Source organism: Hypanus sabinus, chromosome 10 (assembly GCF_030144855.1).
Source record: "Hypanus sabinus isolate sHypSab1 chromosome 10, sHypSab1.hap1, whole genome shotgun sequence".
NCBI classification, from domain to species: Eukaryota; Metazoa; Chordata; class Chondrichthyes; order Myliobatiformes; family Dasyatidae; genus Hypanus; species Hypanus sabinus.
The window spans coordinates 131,040,705-131,060,771 of record NC_082715.1 but is presented as its reverse complement, the minus strand read 5'-3'; the positions used below and the strand labels follow the sequence as shown (position 1 = coordinate 131,060,771).

Genomic DNA, 20,067 nt, shown 5'->3' with positions numbered 1-20,067 from the left:
CGTCTCCGAGAGTTATTGATGGTGCATCACCCTCTCAAACTTCAGGATCATTTCTATCATATTATGATCACTAGCTCGTGTGGATGCCTTTACCTTAAGTTCCTGAATCAAGTCTGTTTCATTGCATAGCATCCAGATTGCCTTTTCAGTTCTGCAAATAAAAGGATTAAGGTATGAGGAGTGTTTGATGGCTTTGGGTCTGTCCTTGCTGGAGTTCAGAAGAAATAGTGGGATCTCCTTGAAGCTTTCTGAATATTGAAAGGCCTAAATAGAGTGGATATGGAGAGGATGTTCCCAATAATGGGTGAGTCCAGGACCAGAGGGCACAGCCTCGGAATAGCAGTATGCCTGTTTAAATGAGGAGGAATTTCTTTAGACAGTGGGTGGTGAATCTGTGGAAATCATTGTCACAGACTGCTGTGAAGACCAAGTCATTGGATATATTTAAAGCAGAGGTTGATAAGTTCTTGATTAGTAAGGGTGTCAGTGGTTACAGGAGAATGGATTTGAGGGGGTTAATAAATCAGCCATGATTCAATGGCGGAGCAGATTCAATGGGCTAAATGGTCTAATTCTGTTCCTATCTCAAATGGTTTTATGGTCAGTTTCCCAGTGTGTGATTCCAGGCTAAAAGGACAGCTGTACCCTGTGTAATCCCTCCCCCTTTCTTAAATACTTGGTTCACATTTGCCACCCTCCATGAAGAGCATGGAAACAGGCCCTCTAGTCCTAATTTGTAGGAACTAATCCAGAATCTGTAGAATTTAGGAAGATCAACCAGAGCATCATTTGCATCTCTGATTATCCCTTTGAAGACTCCGAGGTGGATCATCAGGTCTCCAGGAAGAACCACTTTTCCAGCTCATTAAATTCTCCAGTTGATTCTCTTTACTAATACCGATTTCTTTTACTTCATCATTTGCTCTAGCCCCTTGGTACTTCAGTGTTTTTGGGTGGACTTTTTTATATAAAAATGAGCACCAAGTAATTATTTAAGTCAAATATAAAAAAGATCTGAAATATCTCAACAAGTCAAGTGACATCACTGGAAGGATATGCAATGAACTACTCAGATGAAAGACCCTCGTCGGAACTGTTCTGACGAAAAGTCTTCACCATGAAGTGTTAAGTTTTTTTCCCTTTCTGCTTGTTTCAAGTATTTCCTATTTGGTTTCAGATTTCCAGCATCTGTAGTTTTAGATTTTCCTTAGTAAATTATAGATGATTAAAGGGAAAAAAACAGGACCTTTGGCCCATCCTGTAAATCCTAAGCTTTAAGTTCCCTTCCTCTATCCTTTCTTTCTTCCTTATTATATATTTCTACCAGTAGACACAGGTGATGCCAACAGGCTCACTAAACTGATTAGAAAGGCTGGCTCTGTTATAGGAGTCAAACTGGACACACTGGAGGCTGTGGTAGAAGAAAGGACCCTACGGAAAATCCTGGCAATTCTGGACAATGTTTCTCACCCTCTGCATGCCACCTTCACTGAACAGAGGAACACTTTTAGTATTATGCTGCTCCAAAGAGGGCTTTATGAGGTTATTCTTACCCTCGGCCATTAGTCTCTATAATGACTCAACCTATATCTGGGTAAGTGATGACCCCCCACTCCAGTTAGACTGTTTGAAGTAAGTTTTTTTTATTCTTTCTACTTCTCTTCTACTATTTGCATATTTGTATATCTGTGCACCTATAATACGACTGTGGCACAGTAATTTCCTTTGGGATCAATAAAGTATCTATCTAAAGGACTCACACGTCCCCTCTCATTTTTTTTCCTTTTTACATATCTACAGAAACCTCAACAGTCTTCCTGTCAAGTTTATTCCTAATTTCCATTTTGCTTCTCTGTTACATTTTTTTATTATCCTTTGCCAAATTCTGAAATGCTTCTGTCCCTTGGGATTGCTACTTTTTCCTGGTAGTTTTATAATCCTCTTCCTTACACTTTTTTAATATTATGGTTATATGAGTAGCTGGTGCATATCACAAGTCCTGGTTCCAGTGATACCAGGCAGACAGTCTCTGAAGAGTATTGATACTGGCTGAAGTCACCTGTCATATAAAGACGAAGAAGGAAGCAGTGGCAAACCATATCTGTAATATAACTTGACAAGAACAATCACAGTCGTGGAAAGATCATGATCGTCCACATCATATGGCACGGCACATAATGAATGAACAAATATTCTCCAGTTGAATCCATGATCAAACCACATTTCCTGTGGTATTTTTGTGCTCTGTGTAACTTATTTACATTTGGTGCAAACTGGGGAATATTTCTTTCTATTTTGTGATTGCCTGTCCTTTATCTACCACAGCTAATATGCCCCCTCACCCCTTCATTGTTTCCTTTATTTAGATTTAAATCCCTGGTTTCAGATTGAACTAATTTACTTTCAAACAATGGAAAATTTATTTTGGTCACTGTTTCCTAGGGGCCACTTACAACATGATTTATAACATGAGTTATCCATTTCTTGTAGAACTAGTGGACTGCACAAATGGATCGTAAAGAGATTCAGAGGTGCAAGGGGACTTTGGATTCCTGCTTTAGGACTCCCTCCTGGTTAACCTGAAGACTGAGTCAGTAATAAAGAAGTCAAATGCAATCTTAGTATTCATTTTGATGGGATTAGAATAAGAAAGCGAGAATGCACTATTGAGACTTTAAAGGGCATTTGGTCAGACTGCATTTGGAATATAGTCTGCAATTTTCAGCCCCATAGCTAAGGAAGGATATGCCGGCCTCAGGAGAGGGTCCAGAGGAGGTTCATAACAATAAACCCAAGAATGAAATGCTGCTTAAAGTTATGAGGAACATTTGATGTCTCTGGGTCTGTACTCGATGGAGCTCATAAGGAAGAGGAAGGGTCTCATTTGAAACCTACTTAAAGGCCTGTATAGACTGGACGTGGAGAGGATGTTTCCAGTAGTACAATCGTCTAGGGTCTGTGGGCACAGACTCAGAATAGAAGGATTTCCCTCTACAACTGAGATAAGGAGGAATTTCTTCAGCCAGAAGGTGGTGAATCTGTGGAACTCATTGCGACAGATGGCTTTGGAGGCCAAGTAATTGGATGTATTTAAGGCAGAGATTGATAGGATCTTATTTATAAGAGGGTTAATTATTTATTTATTGAGATACCGTGTAATACAGGCCCTTCCAGCCCTATGAGCCATGCCACCCAGTGCCCCCGATTTAACTCTAGCCTAATCACAGGGCAACTTACCAATTAACCTACCAACTGGTACATCTTTTGATCATGGGAGGAAACCAGAGCACCCAGAGGAAACACAAGCACACATGGGAAGGAATGTACAAACTCCTTACAGACAGTGGCGGAAATTGAACTTGGGTCACCGGTACTGTAAAGCATTATGCTAACCACTACATTACTGTGTCCTCCCCCCCCCCCCCCCCCCACCAATTGTTCTGGGAGAAAGTGGCAAAATGGGGTTTAGAAACAATTAGCCATGATTGAATGGCAGAGAAGACTTTATGTGCCAAATAATCTAATTCTGTTCCCACATCCGAACTCATTACCTTAATGCTCTTAAAGAACCATCCAGTAAATTCCATTCCATCTTGTTGAATGACAGGTCTGATTAAAGGGGCTGAAGGGTCTACTATTGGAATTAAGAAACGTTTTGCCAACAATGGTTATATTGCAAATAGGCCAGGCAGGTGAGTTGGCATTTCAAATTGATGAAAATTCATCACTATTTGGAGAAAATCTAGGCATCCAACTCCTTGAAGATGTTTAATTGCATGACTTGATTATAAAGTAATAGAGCACGAGCTTAGAAGTATAACTTGAAGGCATGTCAGATTAGAATTCAAATACGTCGCCTCAAATGATTATTTTTATTCTTAATTAAATCATATCTTAAACTATTTTACAGAGTAAACTGCTGAGACGTTTCAGGCTGAGACCCTTCATCGGGACTGGGAAAAAATGATGAGTTCAGAGTGTGAGTGAGTGAGTGAGTGTGTGTTGCTTGGATTTCTAGCATCTGCGGATTCTCTCCTGTTTTAAACTATTTATTGGTTTGTTGGACACATTCTCTTTATCAATGAGCTCCCATGCTCATGTAGGATGTAAAATTCACACTGCTTGTGAGACAACTGTTGATCAAAAGGCAAACTTCGTATTGCTGTCCTGTGTTTCTATCGAATTTGGCGCACTGAACCTTGGTAGAAAACGCAGAGCCTTTTAATTCATCCCCTAGCTGGAAGAGACACGATAATACTACACTACCGCATCGTAGCATAACCCGTTGTTTTAAAAAAAATAACACTTCTTAAAATGTGTTTTGCTAACCATTGTAGCTTGACATTTAATTTGCCTTCAATCTAATTAATTCGAACTTGTTTCTTTGTTTGCAGAGTCAGGCTTCTCGAGAGACATTGCAATGTAGGTCAAATTACATAGCAACGCATGTGCAGTCTATAATCTGTTCATATGCCATCGTGCTTTTCTTTGACAATCAATTCTAATGGATCATAATGGCTTACAAATTTAACGGTAAATACTTGTATACAGTGGCTCAGTGTAAGTTAAATCCTCTCCTCGTCTCCATAAAAGTTAAGACAGCATGTTGATAATTAAAATGTTCAAGCGAAATACAAACGGGCACATGGTGCACATAATGTTCTTCAAGAGGATTAAAACAGATGGTTGAGTATGCGGATAGCTGGGCTCACCAGGGGAATTGCAGCTATAGTAATATACTGGGGGAGGGGTAGGGCGAGATGAATCCACCACCCTTATACTTTGTGGAGATGTAAAATTATAAGAACCCTTGTCAAAACGTAAATCAATTCCATTCGGGTTTGTAAATATTTAGGCAATATTTCCTCAATAATTTTAAAGGACGTTAATTTTTCTCATTACACGTTTCTGTTGAAAATATGGTTTTTATTCGCTGCGTTACGTCGCTGCTTGTGCATGGAGCACGCCTGACAACTACACGCACATGTTGTATTGACACACTGAAAATAATGCAGCATGGCTGCAGCAAGCCCGCTCTGACAGCACAAGACAGAGTCTTAACCTCCTACTTAGACCGACGCCAAACATACAACTACTATATGACTAAAAGCGAGGTTAATGCAGTAAACCGCGCCACGTCCCCTCCTTCCCCACGTGCTTTTGACGGGATTTAATGCACGGTCCATGTTTTTGTTATTATTGTGCATCCCTTCCCTCCCCCCCCCCCACCACCAAACTCGGGATGTCGTCGATTTGCCAACTAGCCGACCAATCAGCGCCAGGGTGACACTCTGAGTGACATTCTCACTCTTCCAATAGGAGCCGGCGGCAGTTCGAATCACGCGCTCCAGCGAAGAGGGTGACGCAATGTATTCCAACCCGACCCGTCAACCTAACCTGGTAGTGCAGCCCTTGGTGACGCAGGCGATCGGCGGTCTTCCACTTGGCCAATGAAGTGGGCGGGTAAGGATGCTACCTTCCCGACCGGGGAAGAGTGCGAGCAGCGCGGACCAATGGGCGCCGGAGGGGGGCGGGGCGAGGGCGATAGTAAAGCTGGGTTACGCTGCTCTGGCGTCTGTAACTTTGTACCGTCGGGAGAAGCGGGGAGGGATAGGTAGAGAGGGAGTGAGAGGGAATATGAGTGTGTCTCTGGCTCGCCAGTTTCCTTGTCAGAGTGGGAGGATAAGCGACAGCGAAGCGACGGCAGTGGCAGCGAACGTGGAGCTCCGCACGAGCCAGCCGGTGACCACCGAGTGACCGTGCGCGTGCCCCCGCGGGGGGGCGAGGGCTCGAGGCCAGCAGTCGGTGCGCGAGCGAGCGGGCGGGAGGGAGATCGACCCGCAGAAACCTTTAAAAACCCCTGCACGGAATTATTAACCCCTTCCGCATCTCTCGCTCAGAGGGAAAGCGGGGCGGTGGGTCCGGGCAGAGGCGAGTTTGTGTGACGCGGGGAGGGTGGCGGTGACACGGACTCACGAGCCAGCGAGTTAACGACCGTGTCAAGATGGCAGCGGCGGCGGCGGCGACGGTCTGCTGAGCGCACTCGCCGAGCCCACTCCCTCACTCCAGTTTGAACCCGGTTGCCCGCCGTGCGGCAGAGTACGGCGTCCCGCGGCGCTTTGAGCCCCTACCACCTCATCTTCACTCTCGCCCCACCGCCGCCGACCTTCCCCCGAGCGCAAACCATGGCCGAGGGGGTCGCTCCCGCCCCGCTGGACATAGACCCCGACTTCGAGCCGCAGACTCGTCCCCGCTCCTGCACCTGGCCTTTACCCCGACCCGACTTGCCCGGCTCTTCGTCTGCCTCGGGCAAGAATGATTCCGGGCCCGAAGCGGCGGAGATGATACCCGAGGAAGAGGAGGACATCGACGAGCTGGGCAGCACTGAGTGCGGCTTGCCAGCCGTCCCGGGCTCGGGTCCGGGACCGGGCGGCGGAGAGCTGGTGCCGCAAGGGGTAGACGGTCTGAAGCAGCCGGCGGTGACGAGCGGACCGCAGGGATCTTGCTCTCCGCCGCCGTCCTCGACTGCAGTCAGCGGCTCCGGCAGCGCCTTCATTGTGGCGGGGACGGCTGTCGGTAGTACGGCCGGGCCGCAGCATCGCAAAGCCTCGTCCCGTAGGAACGCCTGGGGCAACATGTCGTACGCGGATCTGATCACGAAAGCCATACAGAGTTCGGCGGACAAGAGGCTGACGCTATCCCAGATCTACGACTGGATGGTCCGCTGCGTGCCCTACTTCAAGGATAAAGGCGACAGCAACAGCTCGGCCGGCTGGAAGGTACAACCGCATGTGATCTGTCATTGTTTTTAATAATCCAGTCTTTGCACTTCACCGTCGAATTACTGTTTTCACAAATCTTGCAAGGCACCTGCTGGTTGCAGTTACAAGATTCGACTTGCTGGTTTCCCATGGCTTTTGGAAAAGGCCGCGAATGAGTTTTTCAGCCCAGCTGAGAGAACTTGTTCGGGAACACCCACGAGTGACAGGATAAACCTATGATAGGCGATGGGGAGGTGCTGCCGTTTTCCCATTCGTTCCTTAGTCTAACGGAAATAGTTAATAATATGTAACTAAACTGTGTTTGAGTGGTAGACAGTACTTAAGCAAGGTAGCGCTTTTCACCTCCCTTGTATTTTACAGCCAGTGAACTAAGAGTCGTTGTAGTTAATTGAAAAACTACCGCCTATTGGAATAGAGCTGTATGCCATTAACGGCAAAGGGACTGATATTGGTTGAAGGCACGGCAGGCACAGTTCAGAAAAGGTCTTATCCCGTGATGCTGCTGTATTCGCTGGCCAGGCCAGATAAAGTCTGAATTTAACATCTAAAAGTTCTACCATTGGCACCGGGCCATTAATCTGACTTGTGCTGACGTTAGGATTTGCCTTCAAGCCAAAAACTGTAGGTTCAGTGCAATTTTGTGGACAGAACTTTTTTTTGCAAAAGATGGGTTGAAATGTGGCAGTGTTAGAACTAATCAGTCCATGTAATTGAACATTAATGTTCTGTATAGCTATAGTGGTAGAAGGCCAGTTATGTTAGCACAATGCATGGTATTTGTGTGGCAATGAAGTGTGATCTTGGTGGTGAGGGCAATTTTATAATTATTTCAGGTCTTGTCATTTCATTTACTTGTTTAGGGTTTTCTTCTAAATTGAAGAAAACATAAAGCACCTTTTTGAATTATGGATGCATATTCTGCACCTTAAGAAACTTGAAGGCCTTCCAGCTGAGTTCTGATTGGTTGCAAAACTGAAATGGTGACTATTTCTCTTTTCACCCATACCTGACTTGCTGAGTTTTCCCTGGTTAGTTGTATCTTTCTAGCATGTGCAGGTAGTGACATCTGTTGGAGGAACTTGAGCAATAGCTGATGAGTGTGGTCTACTTGCTAGTCTGTTTCATAGTACCTTTCAGGAGTTGGTTATCCTGCAGTTCAGGTGTTTGCAGGCAAAGAGGGAACAGGTGATGCTAGATAGATTTAAAGCAGCATACACACAAAGTACTGGAGGAACTCTGCAGGCCAGGCAGCATCTATGGAAAAAAGTCAACAATCGATGTTTCGGGCTGAGACCCTTCATCAGGATGGAATAGAGATGCTGCCTGGTCTCATGAGTTCCTCCAGCATTTTTTGTTTATTACAGTGCTTTGATTTACAGCATCTGGAGATTTTATTTTGTTTTCAGACCCTGAATGCATCTTGAGTGTTTAATTCTACTACTCATGAAAATACAATGGTTTTGGCTCTGACTGTAAGTTTGGTGTCACTGGTGTGATTCCAGGATGCCATTTTACATGGGTTAAGGATATGTGAGCAACTACATGGTATTTAGGAGAGGAAGGTCAGAGTGCTAGGACCAGTTTGGAGAAAGGTGGGATCTGTAAAAGATCTGCGTGTCAGTAGGACTTGGCCTCGATAGGATTGCTAGTACTGTAGGAGAGTGGCAAAAGGACAAGAGGTTGTGTACATTCCAAAAGTGTAAGTTCTGGAATGACATTCATCATTACTGTAACCATTTGTAAATTCTAAATTAGTGAAGGCAAGCAAAGGAAACAAATGTTAGAAAAAGGAATATTCTTAAATTCCTTGTATACTTAACAGTATGGGATTACTTAAAAGGGTTTAATGAACAAGGTGGATGAGCCACACAGTATTAACTGTTCTGGAAATGTGGATTTGCGGGTGGGTCAGGTTATATTAACTTTCCTGAATTTTGCTCTCAGATGAGGGATTTTGTAATAAAGTAATTCTATTGGCTTAAGAAACAATCTGTTATGAGGTGGGTTGACGTCACAAAACTGATCAAATGCAGCTATTTGGTTTGAACTAAATATAAAGAGCAGCCTCACTTTATGATCTCAATAGTCTGAGGGAGATGTGAAGTGCAAAACCAGCGGGACAGTAATTGACTACGTAAGTTAACTCCCCACGTATAGTGTACAGGCAGTACAGAATTCTTAAATTGCTTGCAAGAGATGTTTTACCCAATGTTTTTGTAAGACCAAGCCTCCACTAATTTAAATTCCTCCACTAATCTGGAATTTATTTTGACTACTATATTCAAAAATTCTGGAATTCCAAACATCTGGTTTGTTAATGTTCTGGGAGATGCTGGCCTATGTATGACTCCTGACTGTTCAAGAAGTTGACTCTTAAGTTCCACTTGTATCGTTACCACAATGTTCAAACAGAATTGAGTGTTTTACTAAGATGGTCCATTTCACCTTTTTGCGGATCAGTCCAAGGCATCACGAGTTTAATGGGCTGAATGGCTGCCTTTCATAGCATAAGGAAATATTTAAAATACTAGGGATGGGCAACGAATGTTGCCTTGTCATCAAAATAGTGTGTACTTGGACAAGGAGATAACTGAGGCAGAGGATGTCATTGAATGTAACAATGGGGAAATGGCTACATCACTAAACCCGCATGAAACGTAAAGTCCCATAGGCTCTGACTTCCAGAGATTCTGACTAGAGGCTCAGTCTTTGACTACAGTCGTGATGCTGGAGGATTGGGGAGCTGGTGACATGGTGTTTAAAAATTGAGGTTAGTAGCACTGATCCATCTAGTTAGGCATTTAGTGGAATCTGTAAGGAATAATAATTCCTCTAGTATGGAAGATTTTTTTTGAAGGGAAAGGTGCATATGAGTGACTTCATTGGATGTTCTTACATAAACTTGGCTAATGGTGGTGGTGGATGTAGCCTGGATGAAATTTAGCAAGACTGAACAAATAAGGTTCTATCAGACGCATTGCGCAGTGCATTAAAGTGCATTAAAGTGCTCAGTGCATTAACCTACATATAGGAGGCATGATACGAAAAATGACCAGTTGGTTGGTAAGTAAGAAATGCATGGTATTAGAATTATGTATACATTTATAGATAAGTACAGCTTTGATTTTACAAAGATTAGCTTTATCCTCACACATACTTCGAAACATACATTGAGAGTGTATGAACTCCTTAAAGGAGTGTTGAGAATTGAAAATGGTGCTCACTGGTTGCTGTAATAGTACTACGTTAACCACTATGCTACTCTACATCTCAATGTCCTCAATTTGCATTTTGTTCACCGTACTTGAATTGTAGTAAAGGAGAGTTCAAGAACTTTATGACTTTAGTAATGCATGTCTGATGCTGATACTATTGTTTTCACTGGCGTGGCACTATTTGGTGCATGTTCAAAGCATGTACACTACAAGTTTTGTGCTGGTTTAGGTGGTTGCAGTCTAGCATTGACTCTTTGGTAATATCAATTAAACAAAAGCATCATTGCAGTTGTAGTTCTAGCATGAGACTCTGTATTTGTAATTCGTGAAATTAAGACTGTTAGGGTTTGAAGAAATTAGAAGTGTGAAATTTTAGATTTCCCCCCACATTCTGACTAAAGTAATCTCTGCACATCTTGGATCTAAAAGGACGTCCTTCAATCCTGAAGTCGTGCCCTCTTGTCCTGGAATCCCTTACCATGGGAAATAAGCCGTGTCTGATCTCTTCAGGCCTTTTAACATTCGGAATGTTTCTGAGGTTTCCCTCCCACCCCACCATTCTGAACTCCAGGGAATACAGTCCGAGAGCTGCCAGACATTCCTCATACAGTAACCCTTTCATTCCTGGAATCATTTTTGTAATTCTGCTCTGAACTCTCTCCGATGTCAGTATATCCTTTCTAAAATAAGGAGCCCAAAACTGCAGACAATACTCCCAAGTGTGGTCTCACGAGTGCCTTCTAGTTCCTCAACATCACATCCCTTCTCTTACATTCTATACCTCTAGAAATGAATGCCAATATTGCATTTGCCTTCTTCACAACCAGCTCAACCTGGAGGTTAACCTTTAGGGTATTTTGCACAAGGATTCCCAAGTGCCTTTGAATTCTCTTCCCATTTAAATAATAGTCTCCCCTTTTTTTTTCTTCCACCAAAGGCATTGGGCATACACTCTCCAATATTGTATTTCATTTGCCACTTCTTTGGCCATTCCCCTAAGCTATCCAAGTCTCTCTGCAGACTGTTTCCTCAACGCTACCTGCCCATCCACCTATCTTTGTATCTTTGACCAATTTAGCCACAAATCCACTAATACCATAGTCCAGATCATTGATATACATAATAAAAAGCAGTGGTCCCAACACTGACCCCTGTGGAACTCCACTGGTAAATGGCAGCCAGCCAGAATAGGATCCCTTTATTCCCAAACTCTTGTTTTCTGCCAATCAGCCAATGCTCCACACGCTAGTAATTTCTCTGTAATTCCATGGGCTCTTGCTAAGCAGCCTCGTGTGGCACCTTGTCAGAAGCCTTCTGAAAATCCGAGTACACCACATCTACTACATCTCCTTTGTCTACCTTGCTTGTAATTTCCTCAAAGAATTGCAGTAGGTTTATCTGGGAGGATTTTCCTTTCAGGAAACCATGCTGGCTTTGGCCTATCTTGTCATGTGCTTCTAGGTACTCCGTAATCTCATCCTTAACAATTGATTCGAGCAACTTCCCAACCACTGATGTCAGGCTAACTGGTCTATAAGTTTCCTTTCTGCTGCCTCCCATCCTTCTTGAATAGTGGAGTAACATTTACAATTCTCCAGTCATCTGGTGCAATGCCAGAATATATCGATTCTTGAAAGGTCATCGTTAATGCCTCCACAATCACTCCAGCTACTTCCTTCAGAACCCGAGGGTGCATTCCATCAGGTCCAGGAGATTTATCCACCCTCAGACCATTAAGCTTCCTGAGCACTTTAGTCGTAATTTTCAATGTACAAACTTCACTTCTCTGACACTCACTGTGAAGACATGCAAAATACGCATTGCTCCTTTGCCATCTCTGCATCCCTCAATACAATATCTCCAGTGTCATTTTGAATTGGTCCTACATCTACCCTTGACTCTCTTTTCCCCTTTATATACTTTTTTTTAAAAAGCTTTCAGTATCTTCTTTGGTATTAGTCGCCATCTCCCTCTCATAACTCATCTTTTCCTTCTGAATGACCACCTTAGTTTCCTTCTGCAAGTTTTGAAAAGCTTCCCAATCCTCTATCTTCCCACTAGTTCTGGCTTCCTTGTATACCTTCTATTTTTGCTTTTACTTTGGCATTGACTTCACTTGTCAGCCACAGTAGTTTCCTTCTTCCCTTTGAAAATTTCTTATGTGGAATATATGTCTTGCACTTTCCAAAATTTTTTTGCAGAAACTCTAGCCATTGCTGCTTTATCTTTGAATTTAAGTATTCATTTTGTCATATTTGGGAGTGACAATGAAAAAACACCAAGCACCAAATACATAGATTCTTAAGAGTTAATTTCCTCTCAACACCTTGTTCTGTGATTTGGGTTTTTGTTTGGAAGATTTTTTTTGAGCAAAGTGTTTGGCTATGGCTGGTTTACCTAATACTGGTATCTAATCTGTGAAATAGTTTTGTCTTGGTAGTAATAAACAAGAATACCAGTGAATTTCACATATTTTAATTAAACATTGGTTTCATAATGTGGGAATTGTAGGTCTTGGTGCCTGCAGCATGATGTCCACTATCATTGTCATTTGACTATAAAGCACTTGAAACCCTGCTCAAATTCTTCATTATATATTATCACTGTCCCTAAACTAACCCGTAACTCTTTTTTCCAAGACTATACTTATGAACCTTAAAAACAATTGAGTCTAAGCCATGATGTTGGACATTGCACCTAAATGCTATCTTGACTGGATGATTGACATGCTGGTTCATTTTATGTGCCCAGATTACTTCCATGGCACTCGGGTGCTCACTATTGATTGTGTTTTGCATAACTTTAGAGATGGGAGTTAATTGCAGATGGACGTATGTTAAACGATCTTCTCCAAGTACCACCAGAGGAATGAGGAGATGAACTTCTGTAATGGATAATTAATATAATAGATGTTTAGTTACTGTGGACATGTACAGAGGAAATCTTCTTGTTTGTTGTCACTTTTGCCAACATAACTGCCCAAGTTTCATTTTCTCTAAACAGACCTAGCAATCTTTTCTGTGTTAAGTTGACAATGTTTGGCAAAGCCTGGAAGTGATACAGATGTTATTAGGAAAATTAAAGAGACAATTTGTTGCAAATGTACTTGTGTCCATCCACCTGTGAAATAAGTTTTCACTTGTCCTTCCTGCCAATCAGGTTGAAGCTGAGGCAGGCTGCTCTATTTCCTGCTTAAATGCTTTTAGCTTGTGAACTTGAGCCTTGAGGGCTCAACCTTTCTTTGCAAGGTCTGATGCACATGATCTGTTGAAGGCCACTTATTTAGTGCCAACAGGTGTTGAGGTACCAAAGGGAATAATTGGAAAAGTAAGAGCTCTGAGCAGAGTTTTGTATTCAGATTTTGTTTTTTTTTTCTTCAGACTATGTGTTCTTACTTCAGCTACTGACTTGCTATAAGTTCAATGTCATGCAAATCAACAGGCAAGGTATTTGCCATCCTTTAGGGTGGTATACATGCAATAGTAATTGTGCAACTTTGCTAATGGCATGCATGTTAGAAAGCTCTTTTAAACTTTTACATTGGTCTATTTGAGGCCTAGGATTGTTTTGCCACGGAAGATGGTGGAAGCACATTCAACATTGTTCAGAATCACGCTGAGAAGTATTTGAAAGGAAACAAATTTTAGGGCTATAGAGAGACATTGGGTGAGGGAAGTAGCTTGACTGCAACTAGAGCCAATAAAAGGATTGACCTATGCTGAAATTGGACCTATGACTGTAAACTTCAGTATTACTTCTGGCTGTTCCTTCACCGATATCTGTACATGTTTCCATCTGAATGTTTAAAAACCTTGAAATAATGCTGAAAGTGACCAACTGGACTGACTGAAATTAAATATTGAGTGGACTATTTAATATACTAGTATCGTTATTTAGCAACTTGAATATTTTTTCCCATTCAAGGAGATGGTATCACTGACAACAGTCTATCACTTCCTGTTGAGTTGAATTCATTCTTGAATGCTTTGAACAAAGGGAATTAGAACCAGCCGTGATGGCCTCTGTGCATATGAGCTTGCGGTCATTCTTGCAGATGTCTGAATCTTCTGGAAAGTGAACCTGCAGAAAGCATCGGTCTCGATGCTCTCACTAGCTGTGTCCTTGGATCATGCAGAGCTCTTTGTGGGAGTATTTGTAGACATTTTCGGTCTCTCCCTGCTTTAATCTGATGTTCCAAGCTGCTGTAAGGACAACACTATCATCCTAATACCTTGTTTTTGTTAGGGAATGTGCCTTGATGAGTCTAGTGGCTCTGACATACACCTATGAGTGCTTCAAGAGCCTGGTCATGTCACTCCAATTCCAGCCTCCCACACAACTTCAACCCACTACAGTTTGCTTATCACTGAAGCAGCTGCACAGTGGATACCATTCTCCTGGCCCTTCATTCAACTCGGGAGCATCTGCTGGACAGTTTGTTTATGTTAGGCTATTGTTTATTGACTGCAGCTCTGCCTTCAAAACTGTAATTCCGAATAAGCTCAACTCAACACCCAAACTTGGAACTAAACACTTTCTTCTGTAGCTAGATCCTTCCTAAGCAGCAGAGCATAGTGAAGCACAATCAGTAAGGATGGACAGCAATGCGGCCACTAAAACCCAGGGAGAGGGAGAGCACAAGTTCCTATTTTCATCAACAGTGTTGGGATCATGAGAGTTGAGAGCTTCAGTTTCCTAGAGTGAACATTATCAATTGGCTGTCTTGGTCAAACTTTGTCGACAGTACGGCTAAGGAAACTCACCAGTGCCTCTACTTGGGAGCCTAAAGAAAGTTAGTATGCCAATTTTCTATTGATGCACCACTAGAAAGCATCCTATCTGAATGCAGCTTGACTTGGTCTAGCAGCTGCTCTGTCTATAACTACAGGAGACTGAGGTTGTGGGCAATGCTCAGCACAGCACGAAAACCAGCCTCCCCTCCATGGATTCTTTCTACATTTCACATTACCTCAGTGAAGTAGGCAACATAATCGGACCCCACCCACTCTGGACATTCTGTCTTTTTCCTCCCCACTTCCAACGGACAGAAGATATGAAAGAACATCCCCCAGGCTCAAGGCAGCTCACCTGCTGTTACAATGACTAAACATTCCCAGAGTATAATGAAATTGACTCCAATATTCTGTTATTGTTTTCTCTTGTGTTATCTCATGCTCTTTAATAAAATGATCTGTATTGATGACATACAGTTCCTTGATATGTGACAAACTAATTTACCATTTTAAATGTGACTTAATACATTGTTTGATCCATGACACTTTATAGTTAACAATCCTGATTTTTTTTTAAATAAGCCACCCATAAGACGTAGGAACAGAATTGGGCTATTCCATCATGACTGATTTATGCACCTTCTCAACCCCATTTTCCTGCCTATTCTTCATGACCTTCGATCAAAAGCCAGTCAACCTCCATTTCAAATACACCAGATGACTTGGCCCCTATAGCCATCTGTAACGATGAATTCCACAGTTATCACCCTCTGGGTAAAGAAATTCCTCCTCATTTCTGTTCTAAAGGAATGTCCTTCTATTCTGATGCCACCATGATCAGAAACGTCCTTTCTATGCCTAGTCCATCTAAGCCATTTACATTCAATAGGTTTCAAAACTCCAGTGAGTATAGGCTCAGAGTCATAAAACACTCCTCTTGCATTAACCCTTTTATTCCTGGGATCCTTTTCATAAATCTCTGGACTCTCTCCAATGCCAGCACATCCTTTCTTAGATAAGAAGCCAAAGACTGCTCAATACTCAAGTACAGTCTGAGCAATGCAATGCTTTATAAGGCTTCATTATTATGTCTTTTATATTCTAGTCCTCTTGCAATGAATTCTAGAATTGCATTTGCCTGCCTTATCGCTGACTCAACCTGCAAGTTGACCTTTAGAGAATCTTGCATAAGAAGTCCAAGTCCCTTGCACTTCTGATTTCTGAATTTGCTTCCTATTTAGAAAGTAGTTTATGCCTTTATTCCTTCTAGGGTGCATGATCATACACTTCTCTAACTATAATTCCATCTGCCACTTTTGCCCATTCTCCTGATCAGAGTCAAGTTTAGTATTACTGGCATATGTTGAGAAATTGGTTGTTTTGTGGCAGCAATACATTGCAATATATTATAATAAACTCTAAATTACAATAAGAAATCTATCTTAAAGTTAATCAAGTGCAAAAAGAGCAAAAAAAGTATGATACAAGGGTTCATCATCCATTCAGAAAACTGATGGTGGGGAAGAATCACTTCCAAAAGCATTGAGTGTCTTCGAGCTCCTCTACTTGCACCTTGATGTAGCAGTAAGAGAGTATGTGATAGGAGTCCTTAATGATGGATGCTGCCTTTTGAAAATGCTCTAAATGCTAGGGAGGCTAGTGCCCATGATGGAGCTGACTGTGTTTGCACCTTTCTGCAGCTTTTTTTGGTCCTGTGCAGTCACCCCTCCAAATTGGATGGTGATGTGACCAGTTCTAATACTGTCTATAGTATATCTATAGAAATTTTGGTGTCATACCAAGTCTATTCAAACACTAAAGGATTTTGACTCCACCCCTTGTACTCCCTTAGCAGAGCTTGTAACTAGTTCCAGCCATGTTGGTTCCAGTGTGGACTGCCCAGTCATTTCTCCAGCCATACATGAGTTGTTGATACTCCATTTCCACTGTTCACTTATCCATTTTTCTTGTCCAATGTCCAGTACCAATTGATCTACACTCTACATTTAACCATTGCAACAAGTACAATGTATTCTGGCAGAGGATCTCTACTGTCAAATGCGAAGACTTGACCAAATCAGTTGAGTCCTATGAGTCTAGCTGATTCTATAACAAGCAATAATAAGCCTGCTTGTGCTCCTTTACCTATGGCAAATACAACTGTCCATGATAGCATTGGAAGAAATTACTGTGCAACTGTCTCAGGTAGAAGTTGAGATGGGTCATTGGCCTTGTAATACTGCAGCACATAAAGTAAATATCTATGCAGTCGATCAACTAACAGATGAGATCTAAGTTGGTCGATCAACTAATTATCACATCTAGTTAGGATTGGTGCTGGATGGTTAAGTGCATAGGAGGAGGTAGCTGCAAGGGTATTCCCACTTTGATGATGCATACTAAAGATTAGGCTGATAAGGCATTTGTCATAATATTTAGTCAGGTATGAGCTACCTTTTGCTTGAAATGCTCACTCAGAAGCTATTTAGTAGCTAATTTCTTGTCATTAATGGTGCAGGAAGCATCAACCTCCCAGCTGTGGTACTTGGCATTAGTGTTGCAGAACTGACTGCACCTGTTTTCAATATTGCCCAGCTCTGTCCTGTTCATTAAAAGCAGAATGAATCTAGTCTGGCTAATCAGTTTTCACTGAATTTACTTGCCCTGGAAAAGTGACAGAGCATATTGTTGACACTTACTATACTATATATGATAATGTGGCACTTGCAATTAAATTGCTCACCAATGCCAAGTTTGGGTTTTGACAGGGCCACTTAGTTTCAGATCTCATCGGATACATGGAACAAAGAGCTGAATTTCAGAGATGGAGGTTGCCTACCCTCAACATCCAGGTGGTATTAGACCAAGTAATAACAAGTGAAGCAGGTGAGCATTTGTGGGGGGTGGGGAAACGTGCTCCAATAATTGTATTGAGGTTGTTGGATTTGTAGCCCTGGCATCACTGAAGGAGTTCCTCATGTCACCTAAGCCCAAATTTATCTTATGACTTTTCTAGCATCATATCAACAGTGGAGATTTTTGCTGATGATGGCATTGCATTTTTTTGTATTCTATACCTATATGCTAAAAGGCCTAGGCATCATTTAAGTTACAATAGCATTTGTTCCACGTATGTCAAGCAATGTCCCACCATCTATTTTTGATATTTAGTGGCATTACCATCAAGATCTTCAGTATTCTGGAAATCATTATTGACCAGAAATTCGTTTGAGTTAGTTACATGAGTACTATTCCTAGGAACTGATTAGCAATGACTGATCTCTTGACACCACAGAGCCTTTCTGTTATTTACAGGTGTGAGATAGGGTATATGTGCCCCTTAAGTATAGATCCTGAAAAATTAATAAATAAACTGTCCAAACTAGTGCTTCTGAACATTTTATTTTGCTTTATCTGTGTTTTATTTTCCACTGCTACTGACTTAACTCCTCAACCACATCTATTCCATTTTCAACATTTCTTCTCCCATTCTAAACATGAAAGGTTTCCCTTCCCTTAGCTTTCACCCAATTAGCCTACATAGTCAATGACTCATCCTCTATGAGACGTGCACTCTATATGGTCCTAATGCATCTACAGTATTTTATCTCCACTTATTGTTTCTTTGGCCAACTTGTTACTTGAATGCCACACAATTTAGTAACTATGTCTTTTTAATAGTTACCGTGATAATATTTCGTTAGGTTGAGGAGTAAAGATCTTGTAACAAAAAAATGTTCATTCTGGCTTTGTGTACATTGTCATCTACAAGTGGCCAGAGTTTCATCATTTATGGGTTTACTGACTGCACATGTACAGCTTCTACAACTCCAGGAATTAGAATCTGAATGGTGCTGATTGGGGAAATGGTTGTGTTTCCCCAAACTTGGAAGAAGACCTGCGAACGGTTCTTGCTTGAAAGAATTGCCATATAATCCTCCTGAATAAAGGAGACAAAAATAGACAAAAGACTTAAAAAGTGCTAGTTAGTGATTTCTCTAATAAATTGTTTAATACTGGAATTTAACTTGGGTCTGATCTCTAATTCTGCATAATAAAGCAAATTTAAATGCCTTTTGTGTAGTATGTTAGAATTCTTCCATATTCCAGATTTTGTAGTAGTTGAGAATACTGTAAGGGTACATTTACCAAAACCATCTCAGCAGCAGAGGCTCAAATGCCTCTGCTTATGAGGGCATGCATACTAAATACTGCCTTTACTGTCCTGTCCACCTGTGTTATCACTTTCAGTGAGCAAAAGTGATGCTGCTGTATGTATAAATATATGAAGTACCACTTCTTTTCACGTTATGCAGTTTGAGTGATGGAGTTGATGACTTTATGGCCAAGTTTGCAAATGATATCAGGATAGGTGGGAAGGGCAGGTAGTGTCGTGTAAGCAGGGAGTCTGCAGAAGAACTTAAACAAATTGGGAGAATGGGCAAAGAAGTGAGAGATGGAATATAGTGCATTTAGTAGAAGGAGTAAATGGGGAAAAAATTCAGCAGTCCCCAAGTGCAAAGGGACTGGTCCTTGTGCAGGATTCCTGAAAGGTTAACTGTGAGGTTGAATTGGTGGTAAAGAAGGCATATGCGATGTTAGCATTCATTTTGAGAGGACTAGAATGTGAGAGGAAGGATGTGATGCTGAGGTTTTATAAGGAAATTGTGGTATTGTGAGTAGCTTTGTGCCCTTTATCTAAGAAAAGGTGTGCTGGCATTGGAAGTGCCCACAGGGGGTTCACAAGAATGATTATGGAATTAAAGGGTTTATGTATGAGGAGCATTTGATGGCCCTGGGCCGATGCTTGCTGGAGTTTTGAAGAGTGGGGGGTGGGACATTGAAACCAATCGAGTGTTGAAAAGCCTAATGTGGAGAAGATGTTTCCTGTAGTAGGAGAGTCTAGGACTAGAGGGCATAGCCTTATTATAGAGAAAGGGCTCTCAACCTGAGGTCCATGACATTTTAAAAAAGGGTTGGAAACCCCTGGAATGAAGAGACGTCCATTTAAAACTGATGAGGAATTTCTTTAGCTAGAGTGTGGTGAATCTATGGAATTCATTGATGTAGATGGCTGTAGAGGCCAAATCATTGAGTATATTTAAAGTGGAGGTTGATAAGATTCTTGAATAGTCAGGACGTCAAAGATTGCGGTGAGAAGGCTGGAGAATTGGGTTGAGAGGGTAATAAATCAGCTATAATGGACTGGTGGATGAGACCTGATGGGCCAAATGGCTTAATTAAGCTCTTATATCATATGGTCATTACGTTTTGGGATACATATTTTAGCATATTTTACATATTTTAGCCCTGGTACACCAGTGTCAGGCCTATACA

The 20,067-nt window shown here is 41.9% G+C and overlaps 1 protein-coding gene across 4 annotated transcripts in view; it reads left to right on the top strand.

Moving 5' to 3' along the window:
* The first annotated feature begins 4,007 nt into the window (after nucleotides 1-4,007).
* The window catches only part of foxo3b (forkhead box O3b), a 99,244-nt gene continuing 83,184 nt past the window's right edge, over nucleotides 4,008-20,067 (top strand). For 3 of the 4 annotated variants that reach the window (XR_009514480.1, XR_009514481.1, XR_009514479.1), the window contains exon 1: nucleotides 4,008-6,779. Coding sequence is in view for 1 of the 4 variants with exons in the window: in XM_059982988.1 (XP_059838971.1) it covers nucleotides 6,186-6,779 (594 nt within the window). In the remaining 3 variants the exon portion in view is untranslated. The remainder of the gene's footprint in view (nucleotides 6,780-20,067) is intronic. The other variant, XM_059982988.1, reaches the window with a different exon arrangement.